Source organism: Ursus arctos, unplaced genomic scaffold, assembly GCF_023065955.2.
Source record: "Ursus arctos isolate Adak ecotype North America unplaced genomic scaffold, UrsArc2.0 scaffold_9, whole genome shotgun sequence".
Classification (NCBI taxonomy): Eukaryota; Metazoa; Chordata; class Mammalia; order Carnivora; family Ursidae; genus Ursus; species Ursus arctos.
In genome coordinates, this window is record NW_026623111.1 from 56,465,225 (window position 1) to 56,484,971 (window position 19,747).

The window sequence follows — 19,747 nt, forward strand, 5'->3', positions numbered from 1 at the left end:
GCTCTGCCTGCCATACTTTCAAGACGTGCCTTCCCCTGTGTCCTGTCCCTCGCCCACACTAGGTACCTTTCACTGGCTGGAACGCTGAGCTCCCTCCGGCCCTAAGGATTTCAGGCACTCTCCCCACGTCAGGAATGCTCTCCCGCTCACTCCCGTAAACTTGTGAGCCCCCTCCTCGTTCAGATCTCAGGGAACATGCCCTGCCTAGGCTAGGTCCGTATTCCCTAAAGGGCCCCCCTTTCCTTCTGCACACTTAGCTCAGTTTGTTATCAGGCCTTTAGACCTGTGGTTCTCAAAGAGTGATTCCCAGACCAGTAGCTCCTACACCAGCTGGGAACTTAGATGTGGGAATGCTCACTCCAACCCAGGTCTACTGAGTCACAGTCTGGGAATGGAGCCCTGCAATCTTCCGTGTCACAAGCCCTCCAGGTGATTCTGGTGAAGGCTCAAATTGGAGATCCACCGGTACCTTCAGGCGGCTCTTGTCTGTTTTTGCTCAAAATTCCATACTCGTCTTTAGTACAACTTCTGGCTCATGGTATGTTCTCAGTAATTGTTTCAGGAAGAAAACATAGACAATTAAAGCCTGACATATTTTTAGAGAAGAAAAAAAATCTTTCACCAGTGTCACCAGTTGACATAGCCAGAAATTCAAGTAAATTCCATGGGTTAATATATTTCCCATCTCTGAGTTTTGATTTTATCAAATATTTTTGTGTATCTTTGACGGATAGATGATGTTTTTTAGCTGATCAAAGTGATAAAATAGATAGATGTGGAATAAGTAAATTTTATTGAGAATACCAGTCATATTGGTGTGCTTCATAACTGTCAATGCTCCTTGAAAAATATCTGATATAAAGAAAGCTTAATAAATGACCTTTTTCTCGAGAAGTATCTGGGGGGACATTATTGACCATTTTTTGACATAGTAACTAACATGATAGCCAATTTTCATAATGAAAATTCCTGTTGTTTTCATTATGTCTTCAAACCTAATAATGGAAATGTTAAAATAAATGTTTAAAAACAATCCTCACATAGAAAAAAAAGTTCTCATGTTTAAAGGAGATGGTCCCAAACATGTCTCGAACTTTTTATCCCTGATTTATTTTAATATCCTGACTCCTTAAAAAAAAAAAATGTCAGGGAGGGTTCCCTTATACTTTGTTAAAGACAGTCCAGCAGCCTTCAGGAGAGCGGTGCCCTCTTCCTAAGCCTACCTGCAGAGCACGCTGGGGCACGCAACGTTTGCTCCGTTCCTCCGAGCGAGAGAAGACCCTGGCCATGGAAACTGGGCCAACATTGCCCTCTGGCTCTACTGGCCAGGTAGAAGCAGCCTCTGGAACACTGGCTCTTTGTGCTGAATTTGTGCTCAGAGGTGCAGGTGGCTGATTCTTTTGTTTCAGCAAACGGTGGCTGGCCAACATGCTTGGAAAAAGACACGGTTTGGAATAATGCACTTTGGGCTAAACTTTATTACATCATGCTAATTAAAGTTATTTACTGAGGACGGGAGTGCTCACATGCCTCATGGGTTGCTGCTGGAAGAGCTGCAGGCTGGGAGGGTCGGTATTAGGTTCCCAAGTAGGAGAAAAAGTTACCATTCTGAGAATGAAATCCGATCTGCATTCTCAACCGGATTTGAAGTCCCCGGTTGGCATTTACTCTCTTTTAAAGCGCCCTGATTTCAGCCTAGGACCTGAAATGAAAGTACTTTGAAAGCAACTGGATGGAACCATGTTTTTAAACCCAGCTCACTTAGAATATTTATCATGTGTCGCACCAGAGCAGAGATGGCCCCAGGCAATGAAAAAGCAACTGGAAACTTAGTCATCTGAGCGTGAAGCTGACTTCGGCCAACACCCTTTACCCAGGGAAATTTCTAAACTCTGGGAATTCTCATTCAGCAGTAAGACAGAAATGTTACATTGCTGCTATGCTATTAATAGTATGACCGCTTATTTCATCGATCATATGTAGCTCTCATGAAATTTGCTGAAGCCAAAATTTTCGTTCAGCATATTCTATTTTCCTACTAATTTCCATTATTTTCATGTATTTCTGTGCAAAGAAATAAAAATCCCTTCATAAGTTTGTGATTTCTTTCTTTTTTTTTTTAATAAAGATTTTATTTATTTGACAGAGAGAGAGAGAGAGAGACAGCCAGCGAGAGAGAGAACACAGACAGGGGGAGTGGGAGAGGAAGAAGCAGGCTCCCAGCGGAGGAACTGATGTGGGCATCGATCCCAGGACTCTGGGATCACGCCCTGAGCTGAAGGCAGATGTTTAATGACTGAGCCACCCAGGCGCCCCAAGTTCGTGCTTTCTGTCTTGCTCACCTAGTGTGGAGAGGGAGCTAAGTGACCGACTCCTTGTGCAGCGAGTGAATGAGTGGAAGTGTTCAGCAGATTTGTGACATGTTGGATGTCACAGGGGGTCAGTGGTATCCTTATCATTTCTACAACTGTTGTTTTTACAGATTTCCAGGCGTTTTGTTTTAATCTCAGGTGGTCAGAAGTTCTCAAAGGTTAATCCTTTCCTCCTCTGAGCAGCGGTTCTTAGACTTGAGTGTGCATCAGAATGACCTGATTAATCTTCTCGTGGAGCCTGGGATCTGCATCGTTAACAAATTGTCTGATTGGGGGGTGGGGGCAGCCCATGGACCACATTTGGAGAAATGCTATCTTCAAGTCTGGGGTTTGTATAAATGTTACAGTATTTTATTTTACCATCTGGAGCTCCAATTAATACGTGGATACTGAAAGGAGCTGAAAGGGGCTGTGGGTTACAGAAGGTAAATGATCAGTCCTCAATTTGGTCAATTCAAAATATGACACAAAATAAGGGTCCCTAGAATCTCAGACCCCCCCCCCCCAATGTGGTTTCATTGTCTCTTTTGTCAAAACAGAAGAATCTGACCTTTTTCTTTAATCTCCACTACTGCCCCCTTGGCCTAAGGCACCATCACCTCAACCCTGAAGTATCAGCTCCTTCATAATTTCTCTGCTTCCAATCCTGTCCCCCCTCTTCAGCCTGCTCCTAACATGACAGCCAGACTGACCCGGTCACTCTTGTGCTCAGTATCCCTCAATGGCTTCTCCTGTCATAAGTGGGCAAGCTGGAGTCTCACAATGGCCTGTGGTGAGATCCTGCACGCTCTGGCCCATGATGTCAAGAACGTCAGCTTCTGCTGTCCTTCCTGCTTCGTTTGCCCACCTGGTTTCCTCCATTCTTAGAGGCAGGCACCTGCCTCAGGGCTGTGACCCCATTGTCCCCTTTGCTCCCAGCCAGCTACCTGCACATCCTACTGGCTCACCTCCTCCTGGCTCTTCTTCTAATGCTACCTCCCCGCTGAGGCCTTCCTTGGCCACCCGGGAGGACATCATGACTCCCTGCTGTCCACTCCTAGCACCCATTACTCCTTTCTGCTTTATTTTTATCCTTCACGCCTTTCGGCGTTGAATTATATATATTCTTACTCATTTATTTACACAATCACTGTATCCCCCTTGTAGGAGGCAACCCCATGAGGCTAAGGGTTTTGTTGGGCTCATTGCTGAATGCTCAGGGTCCAGAAGAACCTGCGTGCACAGGGAGCAGTTAACAAGTCCTTGAGGAATGAATAGATGAATCCACTGTCTTCTACTTCACATCTTCTTCCCACCGCTTATATGTCATGTGTGCCCTTTTTGGACCCTAGTTGTTCTCTCTGCTTAACTGTGGCCCAATCCAGCATCAATTACATCCATTTCCCTCTACCGTTTGTTTGGCTTTGTTCCTTTTCTCGGTGAAATGTGGGTCCTGTTCCAGGACCCCTCGGTTTCTTTTTTCTTACTATGTTGTCTTTCTCCTCATCTGCTTCAGCTCCAGCTCAGCCAGTTCGGTCCTCAGCTTTACTCTTAGAGCTTTCAAGTCCCTGCTCTGTTGTTCCCCAACCAATATAAGATGCTATTTGCTGTGTGCAAGAAAACAACTGTGAATGTCTGTATGTTGTGTAAGCTAACATCAAGGGGACACAGAGAAAATGAAGTGTGTCCTGAGGATTAAGGCAGGGAGAGAAGAGGACAGGAAAACCTGTTTGGGGCCCCTGGACTAATTCTTTGGATATATCATTTATGAGGAGCCTTAGATCCTTTACTTGCGGCTTTTCCTGAGAATTCTGCGAACTACAAAAATAGAAATTTAGCATTTAGTGAAATTAGACCACTATTTAGGACATATGAGTGATTGTTCCATGAAAAGTTATGGGTTAGCAGTCTTTAGGACCATATTTATTCAAATTCCTATTAAATGTCTCCACTGTTGATTCTTATTATCGATCTTTGGGTCATATATCACACTCAGAATGACACGGTGCTGGGGCAGGATCCACAAATGACTGCAGAGCACAGCGCACATAATACAGGCATGTAATTACCCGGTAATGAACATCCTCTCATTGACGAAGATCCACGAAGAGTGCTGGTGAGCCATCATAGTCCTTGCTTCCCCTTTTCTGAGGTCATCTGAGGATACCCTAAGACATCAGAATAATATTAATGGTCTATTCCTATGATGCATTCAGAAATGAGTTTCTGACTTAAATTAAATGCTTTGTCATGTCCCTAGTGTGTAAAAGTATTTCAGGCAAATTTTTAAGTAGTGTTTCATACACGGCCATGAGGGTTGGGTTGGGGAGGGAAGAAAACGGAAGGATTTTTTTTCCATGTGCCATGGATCTTATACTCTGTATGCCACTTTACAGATGTTACTTTATTTAATCCTCAGACCAGCCCAGTAAGGTGTGGGTATTCTTACCTGTATTTCAGACTAGTAGTGGGACAGATTATTCGAAGCAAAGTCTGAATGTCTTTAAGACCTCTACTCTTTTTCTTTTCACCAACGTTGTTTTTGCATTTCAGAAAGGTTATACAGATTAAAATCTTTGATTTCCTATCAGTTGGTCTGTTCTAAGATTCTTTTCAAAGGCTTTTTCTATATCTAAGGGAATTAATATTGAGGATAATCGAGATGCCCTCCAAAATGTTCGATGGTAAGAAACTAAGCTCAGAGTTCAGAGTCGTAACTACAACTTGCTTTGAGTGAGTTTCCAAATGGCAGCCTCTAAACCTCCTCTTCATAATTGTTCACAAAGTGACTTGTTTGAGAACAAGTAATAATGTGTTCTTTTCTCTGCTCTTGCCCCCGTTGCCCCCATATAAGTTTTCAGGTATTTAGGTGTTTTCCTCTGTTTTTCTTACTCAATATGTGCTTTTGAGAAAAATCCATTTTATCTCTTATGATATATTTCCCATTAAAAATTGAAAATTATATTCTTCATGTAATTAGGGAAAATAGTAAAAGAAGAGGAACATATAATTTAATTATAACAATCTCTAAAGAAAAATGGGCAGAAAGAGGGCATATGAAAAAATACTAGATGAACCAGAAATATATAACTTGACATACGGTCTTCCCCTTGGTAATGAATTTGAGAGGCTGACAGCTATGCAATGAAGAGATGCGGAGAGAGAAAGGCAGACAGGATAGAGTGATATTTCTAAGAAAGTACGATACAAACCACAATGCTGGCCCATGATAAATGCAAAAGATTTGCAAATTTGTAAGTGAAACCCTGGATCAAAATCGTACCGAAAATCACTTGCCAGTTGGTGGCCGTATTACTTCCGGTAATGAATGTACCCAATATGGCTAAAGTTGGCATAACTCCTGTTAGAAATCCTATTTCTGAATTTTTAGTATTTGATTTGTGATACGCTCTAAGGATTTTTTTTTTTCATTTTTCAATTTATCCACAGCTCTGATACTACCGGGTTTTAGTGATGCAGAAGTTATCTTCCTGTCCTATCTTTCTATAAATGCACAGGTGTGCTGGGGATGTTTGAAAGTGCTGTTTCTTGGTGCATAGCTTACTTTTTATTTAGAAGTATAAAAAGGGGGGGGGGAAGAAACGGCATAAGGAACTTTGCCTGGCTGGAATAATATATCTGAAGCTGGTTTTATATTTTACAGTAAAATTTCCGGAAATTTATGAAAAAAATTTTAGATATCTTGCTGTTATCATATCTTTAAAGAAAATTTCCAGGGACTTGTGAAAAAATTTTTCAGTCAGTTTTAAACTTCTGCCTCCTTAGCAGCTCAGTGTTACTTTCTTTAAGAAGATATTAAATTCCCAAAGGCTTCTGCAATCCCAAACAAAAAGACATTTTATAATCATGAAATGTTTTTGGCAACGTGGGAATACAAGATAGCTAAAGTAGAGAAGAAATCCTGGGGCAATGTTTGGAGATGTGCAGAAAAGAGGAAAATGTACTGTGTAAACTGAAAAACTCTAGAATCACTGTCCCAAGGCAAGGAAGGATTGGCCAATTTGCTAAGTCTGTTTTTGCAGTATTTCTAGAACGAGTTCTCCTACATGATTCTGTGCAAGGGAAGACATTTCTTCTATTACATCCACTCAACCCAAATTGGCTGAACCCTGCCCCAGTCCTGCAAACACAATTTTAAGTTTCCAGGCGGCTAAAATCAAGCTCTGACTCGCAAGTGTTGATTAAGTGTGACGTAACATCCTTCAAGTCTCCTTCAGGCTCTGGAAACCGTGGTCAGACATGAATAATATCCTCCTTTATGTCTTCATCTAAATGGCATTAGGGTGTGACCAGAGATTTTAAGTATAATATTTTCTAGTCATTCCATTTTGCTGAAATTGAATATTTAATTATTATTGCTTCAAGCCTATAGAATCACAGGGGATATAGCCCAGATAAAAAGTTAGGCTAGAGGGAAAAATTCAATTTTATATTTAAAAAAAGAGAGAGAGGGACTTCCTCCTTTTACTTCCAAATCAGTTTGGTTTGATTGGAGTAAGGTGTTTAGAAGGCATTTCAAGTCCTCTTTCTCCAGGAGAAGAGCAATCCCCCCACCCGTTGCCCAAAGGAAGGAAAAAGGAAGAAAACATGGAAGCTATTTTCACAAAACCACTGATGCATATCCTTACAGCACGATATTTGCAATTATAAAATCTACTTGAAAGCTGTGAGCACATCTGACCCGGCAGATTGTAATAGTCTCTAAGCTGAGTGCTTGACTAATTTCCCTTTATGCTTTTAGCATTCCGACCATCACATCGTCTTCTCATACCTTCCTAGAATCTCATTCTTAGCAAATACAGTCAAAGTCTCCCTGCCTACATTCAGGTTTTCTGCAATTCCACCAACACCTACTTTTCCAACCTGAAAATTGCAGCTTTTCTCAAATACCAGGCCTACTAGTCTAATGGATCTCAAACCACTGAGTCTCTTCTCACCAGTTAGTTACCTCACAAGAGAGGGCCCTGTCAACAGAGGCTGAGCTCTAGATTTCTGCTTCTTCCTCATCTCTGCTCAAGTGGGACCTTATCAAGTCTGCCCATAGCCTATTATCTGCACCTGGTGTGCAGCCATTTTCTGCTTTCCACCTTGTATTGCTCTTGATTCATACCTCACTTCTTTTTCTACTCCTATCTTCTCGCTCGAAGACGGGTGGTCCTCTAGTTGGGTACATATCCTCTTTGATATCTCATATTGGAAGGGGTCTCACCGAGAACGCATGCTGGAAGGGACAGAAGCTTAGCCAACCAGGCAGATTAACTCTGTGTAGGTTGGAAGTTCCATGGGTATTTTAGGCTGCCTTGGGACAAAAACGTAGCATGTTCCATGAGTCCAACCAATGCCAGTTACTCATTCATAGGATTCGGTCTGAGCTGTTTGGTTCTACAGCCTTTGCTCTTCCTTCTGAAACCTGAGTTTTGCCCCTAGACATTGTCATTCTAATCACCCACCAAAAAGGTTATTGTTGTCCCCTCCTGAGAATCTCCCAGTGGTGACCTCATTGTCCTTCTCCTGGATCCCAATTATTTACCATCTATCTTTTTAATTTGCCCCTCCTTGTACCTCCCCTCCCACATTCCAGTGGCCTATATCTTGCCAAATGGTTCATTTTCTCTCCTCATTTTCCTGGCCTCTTAGCAGCATTTGACAAGACTGATTGTTTCCTGCTTTTGAAACCCTTTCTTTTCTTGAGGCTTTTGAGACAAAGCAGTAACCACAACAACCTTGCCTTGTTTTTTTGTTTTGTTTTGTTTTGTTTTTGCTGTTTCACAGGTCTCAACATTTTAGTTTCCTCTCTGGAATCCTCTGTACAATCGTAGAATGCTGGCTCGTTCTACTAGTCCGTCCTCAGCCATGTCCTCTTCTGTGTTTGCACTTTCTGCTAGGTAATTGAATCCGTCTCTAAGCCAACCACTCAGCTGAGCTCCAGCCTCGTGTCACTGTCTACCCAGTCTCTACTTGGACGTCTAGCAGGCATCTCCCTATCCATCAACATGGTCAAGACAGGGCCACAGACTTTCTTCTGTCTCCAGAATTCCCTCCTCCACAATTCTTTCCCATCTACTCAATTAGACACCATAACTAAGACTCAGTTTCATTTTTTTCCTCTTTCATTATAATCAGATTCCAATCCAAAAGTAAATTCTACTGATTGTACCTCCAATATATACCTGAACCTCAAAAGCTTCTATTTCCAATGTTCCTGCCCTGAGCCAAACCATCGTCTTCCTCCTCGATTTCTGCATTGCCTCATGACAATTTCCCAGCATCCACACCGTGACTAGTACTCTACTGTCCACACAGCATCTACGGTGATGATTTTAAAGACTGACAGACGTCATCATCCCATGATTAAAAACTTGCTACGATTTCCAAGAATGAACTAGAATAAAATATAGCCTCCTTAAGATGACCCACAAAATCCTACCAATCTCTTGTGTATTCATTCCCTTATTTTCCCCATTGATTACATTTCATCTATGTTGGACTTTTTGCTGGTCTTCACTCACTCCTTAAGCTCATTCCCATTTTAGGGATTTATACTTGCTGCTCCTCTTACTTGGATCACCCTGCCCTTAGCCTTTCACATCTGTTTCCCGTCATGCTGCTCTCAGGCCAAGTATCTATTCTCTCAGAGGCTTTCCTTTAGCAAGTCTGTTAGCCACATGATTCCCATTGAGGTACGTAACAGAGTCTGAAAGGATCTTATCTATTCACATGTCTGTCCTCCCCAAGCACAAAATGAACTTGTTTGGATCAGGGCTTTTTATTTACCTGTGTTCATCCAGCTCTTAGAATTTTGCCTGGAACATGGAAGGAATTAATATTTTTTGAGTGGTTGACTAAATGTAAGGTTGCAGATGTGGCCTGAAGGATTCACTGTTAGTCATAAAATTTCCTTGACTTCATAGTTGACATGATAGTTTTGCTGAGAATCGAAGTTGGGTATATATGGAACTGAAGAATCACCAATGGAAGGTTCTCACAATCACAAAGTGACACTGGCAGTGACGGGCTGAAGAACCATTGCAAGAGCTTCCTGGTTAGCTCCCTATTTGTATTTATAAGAAAATAGCTCAGGTATCATCAAAGATCCTAAGCCATTGCTGTGGAATTATATTGTCAAACCTGTGAGCTCTGCTGAAGCAAGTCAGAAGATTTCAGGTGTGATTAAAGGATTTCAGAAGCCCTTACATTATTCTCTGACCTTAGGAAGGAAGACAGTTAAATGGAATTTATGGAAGAAAATAAAAAGGGGATAAAATTCTTGTTCATTGGCAATATGTGCTAATTGAATAGGAAATAATATTGACCATACAAACAGTCCAAATATCTGAAAGGTAAAAGTGTAATTTGGTCAAGGTCTCATTTTATTATTGATTGCCAAGGTGAGAAATAGATCTGTGAATTCAAACAGTTTCTCCTCTCACATTAGCCATGATTCATAGCAATTTAAAACCTGGTAGGACCTTTTGAATATCTCCTAAATTATAGAGATCTGGTAGACCAAAGGGTCAGAGCTAGTTTCCTCAAAAGGCTGAAGAGAAGGACAACAGAGGTCATGATTAGCAGAGATGAGGATTTATGAAAAAAGGAAAAATGATAATTCTAGAAGCCTAGAGGTCTTATGTTGGACATTCACAATTAGTTTGGTAGAACATAATAAACTATGGCTTGAGAGGAATGTAGTTGTTACAAATCCATGTATTTAACTGGAAGGGTGAATCATACAAGCTCTCTGGTCCTGAGGCCAGAATTTATTGACTTAGACTGTGTATGAAATAAGATTATTATTCAATAAGTTTGGTTATTTACTTTTTCATTTTGTCCAGATAGAATGGAGCCCATGAGATAGGAAATTAGACAGGTCAGCAATCAAGTCCTGGAGAAATAAACAGTCCTGGAAGTACTACGTAGGCCTCGGTGGTTCAACAGGGAAGGGCAGAGACTAGGGAAGTAGACTCGGTCTAAGCAGGCAAACGAGATCAGGAGCCTGAGAAGGCAGGATCACACAGCATCAGCTCGCAGGCCACACTGAGACCTGAGCGCAGCAGAGAACATCGTGCTTGGCCTTCCCCTGCTCTGCATCTGGCCTAGACGGGGGCTTGCCTGGACTGGTCAGTTACCAGAAGGAGGCCAGAGGATTGGAGGTGAATCCCAGACCCAATGAACTTAAATGGGCCAGTCACTTACAGTACCTTCCTGCGCCCTATCATGGATTAAATGGTTACCTGTTTAAGAGAGAAAACTTGGTTCAAGAGAGGAAACTTGGTTCACTCCTTTCTGCAATCAACAAAGATTTCATGAGCTCCTTCTCTGGGCCTGCTCCTGGGCTAGCCCCAGAAATGTAACTTCTCTCTGTATCTGCAGCTCCTTATTCCTGGGGCCACTGGGTGCATGAGGTGTCAAAACAGTCATAATTTTACCATGAACTGGAAGAATACAGGTGCTAACATCTCAAGATTCCCTGGCCAAAGAGAATGTCTCCTGCTTTGGAAGTTTCACAGTGAAATATCTGCAGCTTTCTCATGACTCGCTGCTTTCTCTCTCTGACTATATTCTACTTTACTGAATTTAACTGTTCCTTTAGACAGGATTATTGCTTATTTCATTTTTGCCCCTCCTAGAGTGAGTATATATATATATATATATATGCAAGTATATAGGTAAAAACATTTATAAAAGAATGAATATATTTGATATATAAGGAGGTATACTAAAATATTACCCATAAAATTGTGAGCCATGAAATTATGAGTGATAATTATTTTCTTTTTGGTTTCATATGTTCTTTCTAAATCATACACAATGAGCATATCTTACATAACACACACCATAAAGGTTACTAAAAAAATAAAGACTGGAAAGTAACACATTGGAATAGCAAATGTGTATTTAAATTATGAAGTAAGATTATATTCAGGGCTGTACACATGGAGGGTTTTTTTAAATATTGTTTTGGCCTGAAGAAGCAATGGAAAGTTACAAATATATATTCAGCTCCAAAATAAGGATGTTTCCTCTAAGCTCTGACCAGGAGCCTTGAAGCTGAGAAGAGCAGATCTATATACAATTATATGACTTCAAGGAAATGAGAAAAAAAATCTATAATTCTATCCATTATCCAATTCTTAGTAAAACAGGAAAAGAATCCGGAGAAGGTGGTTTCTGGGAAACATCTGGCTCCACGTTTTTCTAAAGAATTGGCCTCTTTCACAAAGATGGTAAAAGTGGGAAGCTGGCATATAAAATCTACCACTTTATTAAGTGATATGTGTTGCAATTAGGAAATGCTTGTTTTGAGATGCAAATAAAAATGTCTTACAGTGCTTGACTTTAAGACAGGACTGAACAGGATATGGCTCGAACACCCAGACTGCTATGTGAACATGTCATTCCCATTAGTCCCAGTGGAACCCCATGTGAAATGTCACCATTAACTCTTCTAGCGCATACTGACAGGGCACTAGTAACGTGGCTGGATTCTCCCCAGAACGTCCTCAGGGGACGGGGCTGTAGCAGAAGCACGCGAGCTTTAAGCTACCTCAGGACTCAAGGCATCTTGCCACCGCTCAGTGTGGGAGGGAGCTGCTCAGTCTGCCAATGGCATCTTCTGGAACTGCTGGTGTGGTGCAGTGCAAGGAGTCTCTGCTTTCTCTAGCTTCCAAGAGGAAATTCTCAGCGTGGCTTCCCAGGGACTGTGAATCATTCTTCTTGTGCGCATGTCGGCTGCAGAGTGAGCACTTTCTGCTCTTGAGCCCCATTTACTAGGCTCTGGGATGATGACGGAGGATTGGTCCTTCAGTCATCTCGGCGACTAAGATTACATGGTCATCACTTAAAAAGGAGACACCCTCACATTCAACTACTGAAAGCAGTAGCATTAGTCCACTACTTGAAATGAGGTTATGAAGTGATGAAATCACTGTATCTGGTAGCTTTGAAAGACACAGATGGATTTCTGCAATGAAACCTAACCCCCTCTAATACTAGACTTCAGGGAAAATAGAGAATATTCAGAAGTTCTTTCTCAGAGGTTGTATTTTTGATTGACCTACATTTGAAAAATTTTTTAAAAATCCAAACTTTAAAAAAAATTTTAATTCCAGTATAGTTAATATATGGTATAATATTAGTTTCAGGTATACGATATAGTGATTGAACATTTCCCTACAACACCCCACGCTCATCACAGCAAGAGCGCTCCTTAATCCCTATCACCTAGTTAACCCATCCCCCACCCACTTCCCCTCTGGTAACCATCAGTTTGTTCTCTATAGGTAAGAGTCTGTTTCTTGGCTTGCCTCCCTCTTTCTCTCTTTTTATTCCTCCTTTGTTTGTTTTGTTGCTTAAATTCCGCACATGAGTGAAATCATATGGTATTTGTCTTTCTCTGACTTATTTTACTTAGCATAATACTCTCTAGCTCCATCCATGTCATTGCAAATGGCAAGATAAAAATCAAACTTTTATAGGAAGCCCATGTATCTCTAATAATCCTAAAATCCCTGTCTTCAATGAAACTGTACAAGTAAATTGATGGTTAGCATTAGATTTCTACTTCAATGAAAAATATAGGATGCTTCTTATCTTAGGAAGTTAAAACAAGTATCAAATATAAAACTTTGAATTACATGTTAAAAAACATGTTACATATGTGTTACACTATTTCCAATATAATTTGGAAAATTAATTTTTTCTTAATCATTGCTGGTTCTCTCTCTCTCTCTCTCTCTCTCTCTCTCGATGGACCAAAATGTTTAATAGTTTATTATAAAATGTTATACATATTACAAATAGTAGAGAAATATATGTATGCTAAAATAGAGTTTAACACATTTATGTGGTTAGATAAATTAATCTCAAATTAATCTCAAATATGGTCAAGTAGATTTATCTCAGTTGGGGCTACTGTCTGTTGTGTAGACATACACCATTAAGAAATATTAAATAACTTGGTTTAAGAAGTTCCAACCATATCTAGTCAGCATAAAGGAATATTTTCTCTTTGAAAAACAATTAGTAACTACTGATACTATAATTTATTCTAATGGATTAGGTTATTTTATAAATTTTTAGCTATAAAGACTGAACACAATCAAACCCCATAGGACAATAACATAGTAAAGTTCAGTTTGGTTGGCTTTAGAATTCTATCCACAATTCTCTGGTCAATATCCAATTATAGGTACATTGGAGAATTTCACATCTGTAGTTTGAAACAAGAATCAATTAAAACAATGATGATATTAAGCTAGGATCAACTGCAAACCATTTAAATATATATTAATGAAATGAAAAGATAAAATGTTGTCAATGAAAATACTTTGCTGGTCACAACTTCTAAGTTTATCCTCCTCAAAGTTATCGACATTAATAAAACTAACAGCAACAATAACGAAAGTGCCCTTTAAATAAAGTTTCATAAAGTAAGGTCACTTTCCTATAATTTAAGTTCAGAGATAAAGACCAACAAAACACAGGTATCGTTCTTGTATATTTCTTGTCCATAAACACAAATGAGAGTCTGTAACACTTCAACACAAAACAATATAAGATCATGGGCTACATGGCCTATTTTATCAAAGCTGTTCAAGGGCAATCTGTCTTATAAAACTAAATGTCATGTGTTTCACAACATGGGGTTGTGTGTCACTCTCTTACTACAAAATTATATTTTCTGGTTAGAAATAACAGGTTAATATGAATGTGACTTTTCCAAAGTAAAAGTAATTGAGTAAAAATTTTGCATTTGTCACTTTATGTACTCTGTTCGAAAAGTAGCAAGAAGCCAGATAATTTCACTGCCATTCATAGAGGTAATGTTTTGCCCACTTGCCATCTGCTCACATTCTAGACCTGCTTTCCGGAAAGCAGTCTACCTTTACCACCTTCACACGGTCTGGTCTCCGAAGCTTACCTCACCCTCCTTGATCTGGCCCTTTTGGCGGAGCTGCTTATTTCTTAATGCTAACTGGAGGTACCACTTATAGAACGCTTGCTAAGTGTTTAATTCCCATCAAAGCCCCATTGGCATATCTTATTATGCCAACTGAGGCTTGCTTAGGTCAAGTAACTTGCTAAAGGACACACTAGTAAGTGGCAAAGCCGGGATTTGAACTTAACGACTCTCCTGCTTCAAGACTGGTATCCTTAACTCACAAACTCCCATTTAATTATTCATAGTCATTCATTGTTTGGTGAAGTCTTAAATTATATCAGAAATCCTTTCAATTTTTAGGGGGATATGTCTCTGTAGCTTTGTGGAAATAAATAAAAGTTTAGCATACCCCTCGCTTAAAAGACCTTTCAAGTCCGCTGATCCAGGAGAAAGAGGGATGTCAGGCAGGAGCCAGCATCTTGGTGAGGGTCAGTGCAATTTCAGATAAAGCGGTTATTGAGCTACTTCGCTTGAGGACAGGGAGAAGGGCTTCGGTGGCCACACTTACCTCCACGCCCCACCCTCTACCCCACAGGTTTACCTTGGTCGGAATAGGTATTCTGAAAACCATCAAAAGGCAAAGCGATGTCCCGGTTTCTGGCTGTTCTGATGCACGCACACATTCAGCTTGGCCGCCCATGAATTCTGCTTTCTAATAACTTGTCCTCAACCTGACCGCAGGGGGTGGGTTAATGGGGTTCTTTTCCCTACCCCCATTTTTCACCTGTTATTCACACTGTGGCCAGGAGAGAAGCCTTTGTACCTGAGTTGCTGAGCTGAACTTGCTCCGGAGAGTCTGTTCCCCCCTCTCAGTCATAGATTCACAGATTCCTACTGTCAGGAAAGGCAGGGCTCACTCACCTGTCGCGGAGGTCGGAGCCAAGTGCGGAGGAGGGGCGGCTCGAGGCTCTGCGCGCAGCCAGCTCGGGCTCTGCGCCTGGCAGGGCCCCTCGGCACGATCACCAGCCCAAGGAGCTGTTAATTATTACCCCTATTCGCCAGAGCAGGGAAGTGTTAGAAACCTGAGCCACTCCCTGTGCCTCAGTGCATGTTGGGAGTGTTTACTTTCTTTCTTAGGAGCAGCTGATAGGAACACTCCTTTGCTCTCTGACACACATCTTGAGACGTGAATTGACATTACCCACTGAATTGGACGGTCTCTAAAACTGACCTCGACTCTCTATCCAGATGACGGATGAGTAGTCCATAAGAAATGACACCACCTAGGAATGAATGCCACTATTCACCTGCCTTTCTTGTAAAATGTGCTCTTTGAATTAGAAATGTCTTACTTTCTTTTCTTTGTCCTGCTGCAGCCTCCTTTCCCAGCCAGCGCCTTTCCCCCCAGACCACTGGTTCTCACACCTCAGGGCACCCCAGACCCACTGCGTAACTTGCTAAACCTGCATGCCCCTGGGTCTCAGCATCCGAGAGACTCTGATTCAGTAGGTGTGGGGTAGGCTACAGGCACCTGTAATTTATTATAAGCTCCAAAGAAGAATCCGGTAGACATCAAAGTTTGAAAACTATTGTAATGAAGTACAAAAGAGGCATTAGATAACGACTGAGTTGAATTTAAGGACTTTGCTTTTCCTCAATACCTCCAGTTTCAAAAAAGGGCCCCAAAGACTTAAAGACCCTCAGATGACAGATGCTGTGAGAATACAAAGTGCTTTGGTTTGCATACGCACACACACACTCAGCACACACACACACACACACACTTTTTAGTATCATTGTTCATTTATCTGTTTCCCATGTAAAGCAACTATTGGTAATTTTTAAAAAGTAAGTTTTTTTTACAAGCGTAAACCTTGGAGCCCTCAAAAGAAATTCAATATAATTTCAACAATGTGTACAGTAGGCAGAATTGATCTCTGGTGTCTTTTGAGTTCAAATGTCAAAGTCAATAGACTGATCATTATTATAAATTGGCAGGTTACCTGTTTGATAAATATGGTGTTTTAAGGATTCTGTATGTTCACGAGGTCAGACAGTTTATTTAACTTGGGCGTGAAGGTCAGGAGTGACCGGCTTTATCATGTTGGAAGGTTATTTTAATGAGCTGAGCATAATCAAGCCAATGGCTTATTAGACTGCCGTCAAAGTTTCTACCACCTCATATATGAGCATACACTGTAACTTGGGATTCCTTGTGGGTGTTCACTTGATTAGTTGGTGCCAGGACCCCCTGCTGTGTGGACTGACCTTTGAATGATGACTAACAGGACCTGCAGTGTCTGTGGCCTCCAGGTTCCAGAACTTCTTTGTCTGAGTTTAGCTTTGCCTCCACTGTCTCCACTCTGTGGGGATCATTTGCTTGTTATCAGTATCAGGGCAATTTTGTTTTGCATTTTTTATCACAAGCATCCTTGAAGCCTTTACTCTGACTTCCGCTGCCCAGTTAGTTACCTTTAGTAAAAAGCTCAGTGACTCCTTTTATTTTTGATTACTTACCCTTTTATAAATATATGATTTTTTGTTTTGTAATATGAAAAAAGCATAATTATGCCTGTGCAATGTGGAAAGTTTGAAAAACACAGACATGCAGAAGAAAAATTCACCTACAATCCCAACCCTCAAATCGAGTTACTATAAACAATTTGGTGAATGCCTTCATTGACATAGTTTCTCTACGGGTATTTGCCATAATGCTCTTACCTTTGCATTGATGTTTTATGACTTGCTTTTAGCACGTAAAACATATTATGAACACTTGACCATATGTCAGGCTCTTTTTTTCCTGCAATGTGATTTTAACTAGCCACACTGTATTATATCATATAAAGTATTATTTAATCAGTTTCCTATTGTGAGAAATTTGTATTTGTAAACGAGACTTCAGAAAATGTTTATATATAGCTGCACACAACCATGAGAATGCCTTTTAGATACAGTTCAAAAAATGAAATTGCCAACGGAAGGGCTATGTGCATTTGTAAAGAATTTCTCTTGAAAAGGCGTCAATTTTATACTTCTCAGATAACTCTTGGATTCTTCTTCTTTTTTTATTTACCAACTTGAAAGGTAAAAAAAAAAAAATCAGATCCTATTTTAAGTGTGGATATTATTGATTACCATGTCTCACTATGTCCATTCTCCACCTGTAACCAGCGCAGTCTACAGACAAAAATCAGGTCATAATACCACCTCTGATTTCCTTTGCTGGACGCCCCCAAATCTGGGATAAAGTCTAAACTGGAACTCCTTGTCATGGCCTCAGAGGCCCCCATAGCCCAGTTCTTCCCTATCTCTTGGGCTTGATTGATTCTCATCTTCCATGCTCCTGACTCTATACCTTTTGCTCTGGCTTGATTTTTTTTTTTTTTAAGAGAGAGAGAAATTGGGGCCGGGGGGCGGGTGGGGGGCAGGCAGAGGGAGAGAAAAAATCTCAAGCAGACTCCAAGCTGAGTGCAGAGCCCAGTGCAGGGCTTGATCCCAGGACCTGGAGATCGTGACCTGAGCCGAAATCAAGAGTCCATTGATCATCTGACTAACCCACTCAGGCGCCCCTCTGGTTGGATTTTTTTGTTCCTGGAACAGACCAAGCTGCTTCCTGCCTCATTTCCTTTGTTCTTGTTATTGTCCTGCCAAGAAAGCTCTGCTGTTATCACAGCTGGTTTCTTTTCATTTTTCTGGTTTTTCTTAAATGTAAACACCTCAGAGAGGCCTTCCATGGCCATCCTATCCAAATAAGGCCTCCAATCTTTCTCTAACACAGTCCCCTTTTCTATTGTCCTCACGGCAATTATCGCTATCTGAATGCATTTCACCATTTCATGTATTATTGAATGTGTATTTATTGTTTTGGGTGACTGTATTTTACATTTCCTCTCATTAAACCATTAGTGCTAAGGAAACAGGAACCTTGATCTAGGTTCACTGATCTGTCTTCTGTGCCTAGGACAGTGTGAGGCCCACGTCAGAGGTTTAAGAAACACTGGTTCAAGAACAAATAATGGTGGCTTCATACATATGTGACGAGTAAATAAATACAAATCTACTTTTGTCCTGCCTTGAAGTGACACTTTTATCAAGGACAAAGGGCATATATATTTTTAACATGATTCTAGAATTTATATTTTGTTCCATTGACCTATGTAGCTATACAGGTATCAGTTTCCTAGTATTAGCAGGCTTACACTACAGCTTGATGTCTGGCAGTACAATCTGATCGACATTTTTTTCCAAAATTTTCTTGATTATTATAGCCTTATAATACGATAAATAGCTTTTCACTGTAGAATGATAATGATTTAGTTTATATTTAGGGATTTCACCATTAGCCATTGTCGTTGGGAATTTCTCCGAGGCCAGCAGGCTTAACACATGTTAGCAACTAACTTCAGGTCTAGGGGAGAAAGACTCCTAAAAGGAGATAGTTTTCTTGGTTAATGTCTTCCGTAAGGGTATTCTAGTGAGTGCTATGTTGACTGCAGGAATGGCTCTGTTTTGTTCATGCCTCCCTGTATTGTGTGGAAGGACTTTCCGTACACTGGTGCTGGGTTGGGACGTCTGACTTGCTTTGGTCAATGGGTCAGTTCCAAGTGACAAGAGCAGAGGCTTGAAAATCAACTGGGCCCCGAGGCTTCCCCTTTGCTGCTCTTCAAGCCCGGAACCACCATCTGAACAAGGCTGGGCTAGCCTGTGGGATGAGGAGAGACCCTTGGCCCAGTTGCTCCATTACCTTAGCTGACAGCCTAAAGGCAGAGGCACTAAACGCATCTGCAGCTGACTACAGACCCACAAATGAGTCCAGCTGAGAACAGCAGAAACACTGTCTCGCTGAGCCCAGTCCGCATTGCCAACCCACAGAACTATGAGCTCTATCAATGGTGGTTGTGTTAAGCCACTAAGTTTTGAGATGGCGTGTTTCAGAGCACAAGCTAAAGAATACATCTAGCTTTTGTAAGACACACACACATGCATGCACACCAATATCTCGTTAATTGGAAATCGAAAGAAATACTTGGATTACAATGTGTTTCTACCATAATTCTGCTGCAGGGGTATGGTGACCCATAGCAATAGAACAGAAAAGAAGGAGACAAAAAGGGATGCCTGGGTGGCTCAGTCACTTAAGCATCTGCCTTGGGCTCAGGTCATGATCGGGGAGTCTCAGGATCGAGCTCCACATGGAATCAAGCCCCACACTGGATCAAACCCCACATCAGGCTCCTTGCTGACTGGGGAGTCTGCTTCTCTTTCTCCTTCTGCCCCTCCCCCTGCTTGTGCTCTCTCTCTCTCTCTCTCAAATAAATAAATAAAATCTTTTAAAAAAAAAAGGAAACAAAAAGAGAAAAGAGGTGTGGGTTATCATTATATTAGGTCATTTCCACAGACCACTAAATCACCCCTGAAAAATATTTAGAGATGATTGTAACTTGAGGAAAATACATGGACAACAAGAAATTGCCTGATTCTAACACTGTGT

At 41.0% G+C, this 19,747-nt stretch overlaps 1 protein-coding gene across 4 annotated transcripts in view; it reads right to left on the reverse strand.

The window, feature by feature from the left end:
* RASSF6 (Ras association domain family member 6) overlaps positions 1–15,299 on the reverse strand; it is a 54,476-nt gene extending 39,177 nt beyond the window's left edge. For 3 of the 4 annotated variants that reach the window (XM_057309649.1, XM_057309650.1, XM_057309651.1), the window contains exons 1-2: positions 15,077–15,163; positions 4,421–4,519 (exon numbers count right to left, since the gene is read on the reverse strand). In XM_057309649.1, the coding sequence (XP_057165632.1) occupies positions 4,421–4,479 (59 nt within the window). In that variant the 5' untranslated portion in view covers positions 4,480–4,519; positions 15,077–15,163. The other variant, XM_048211737.2, reaches the window with a different exon arrangement.
* Positions 15,300–19,747: the final 4,448 nt, after the last annotated feature.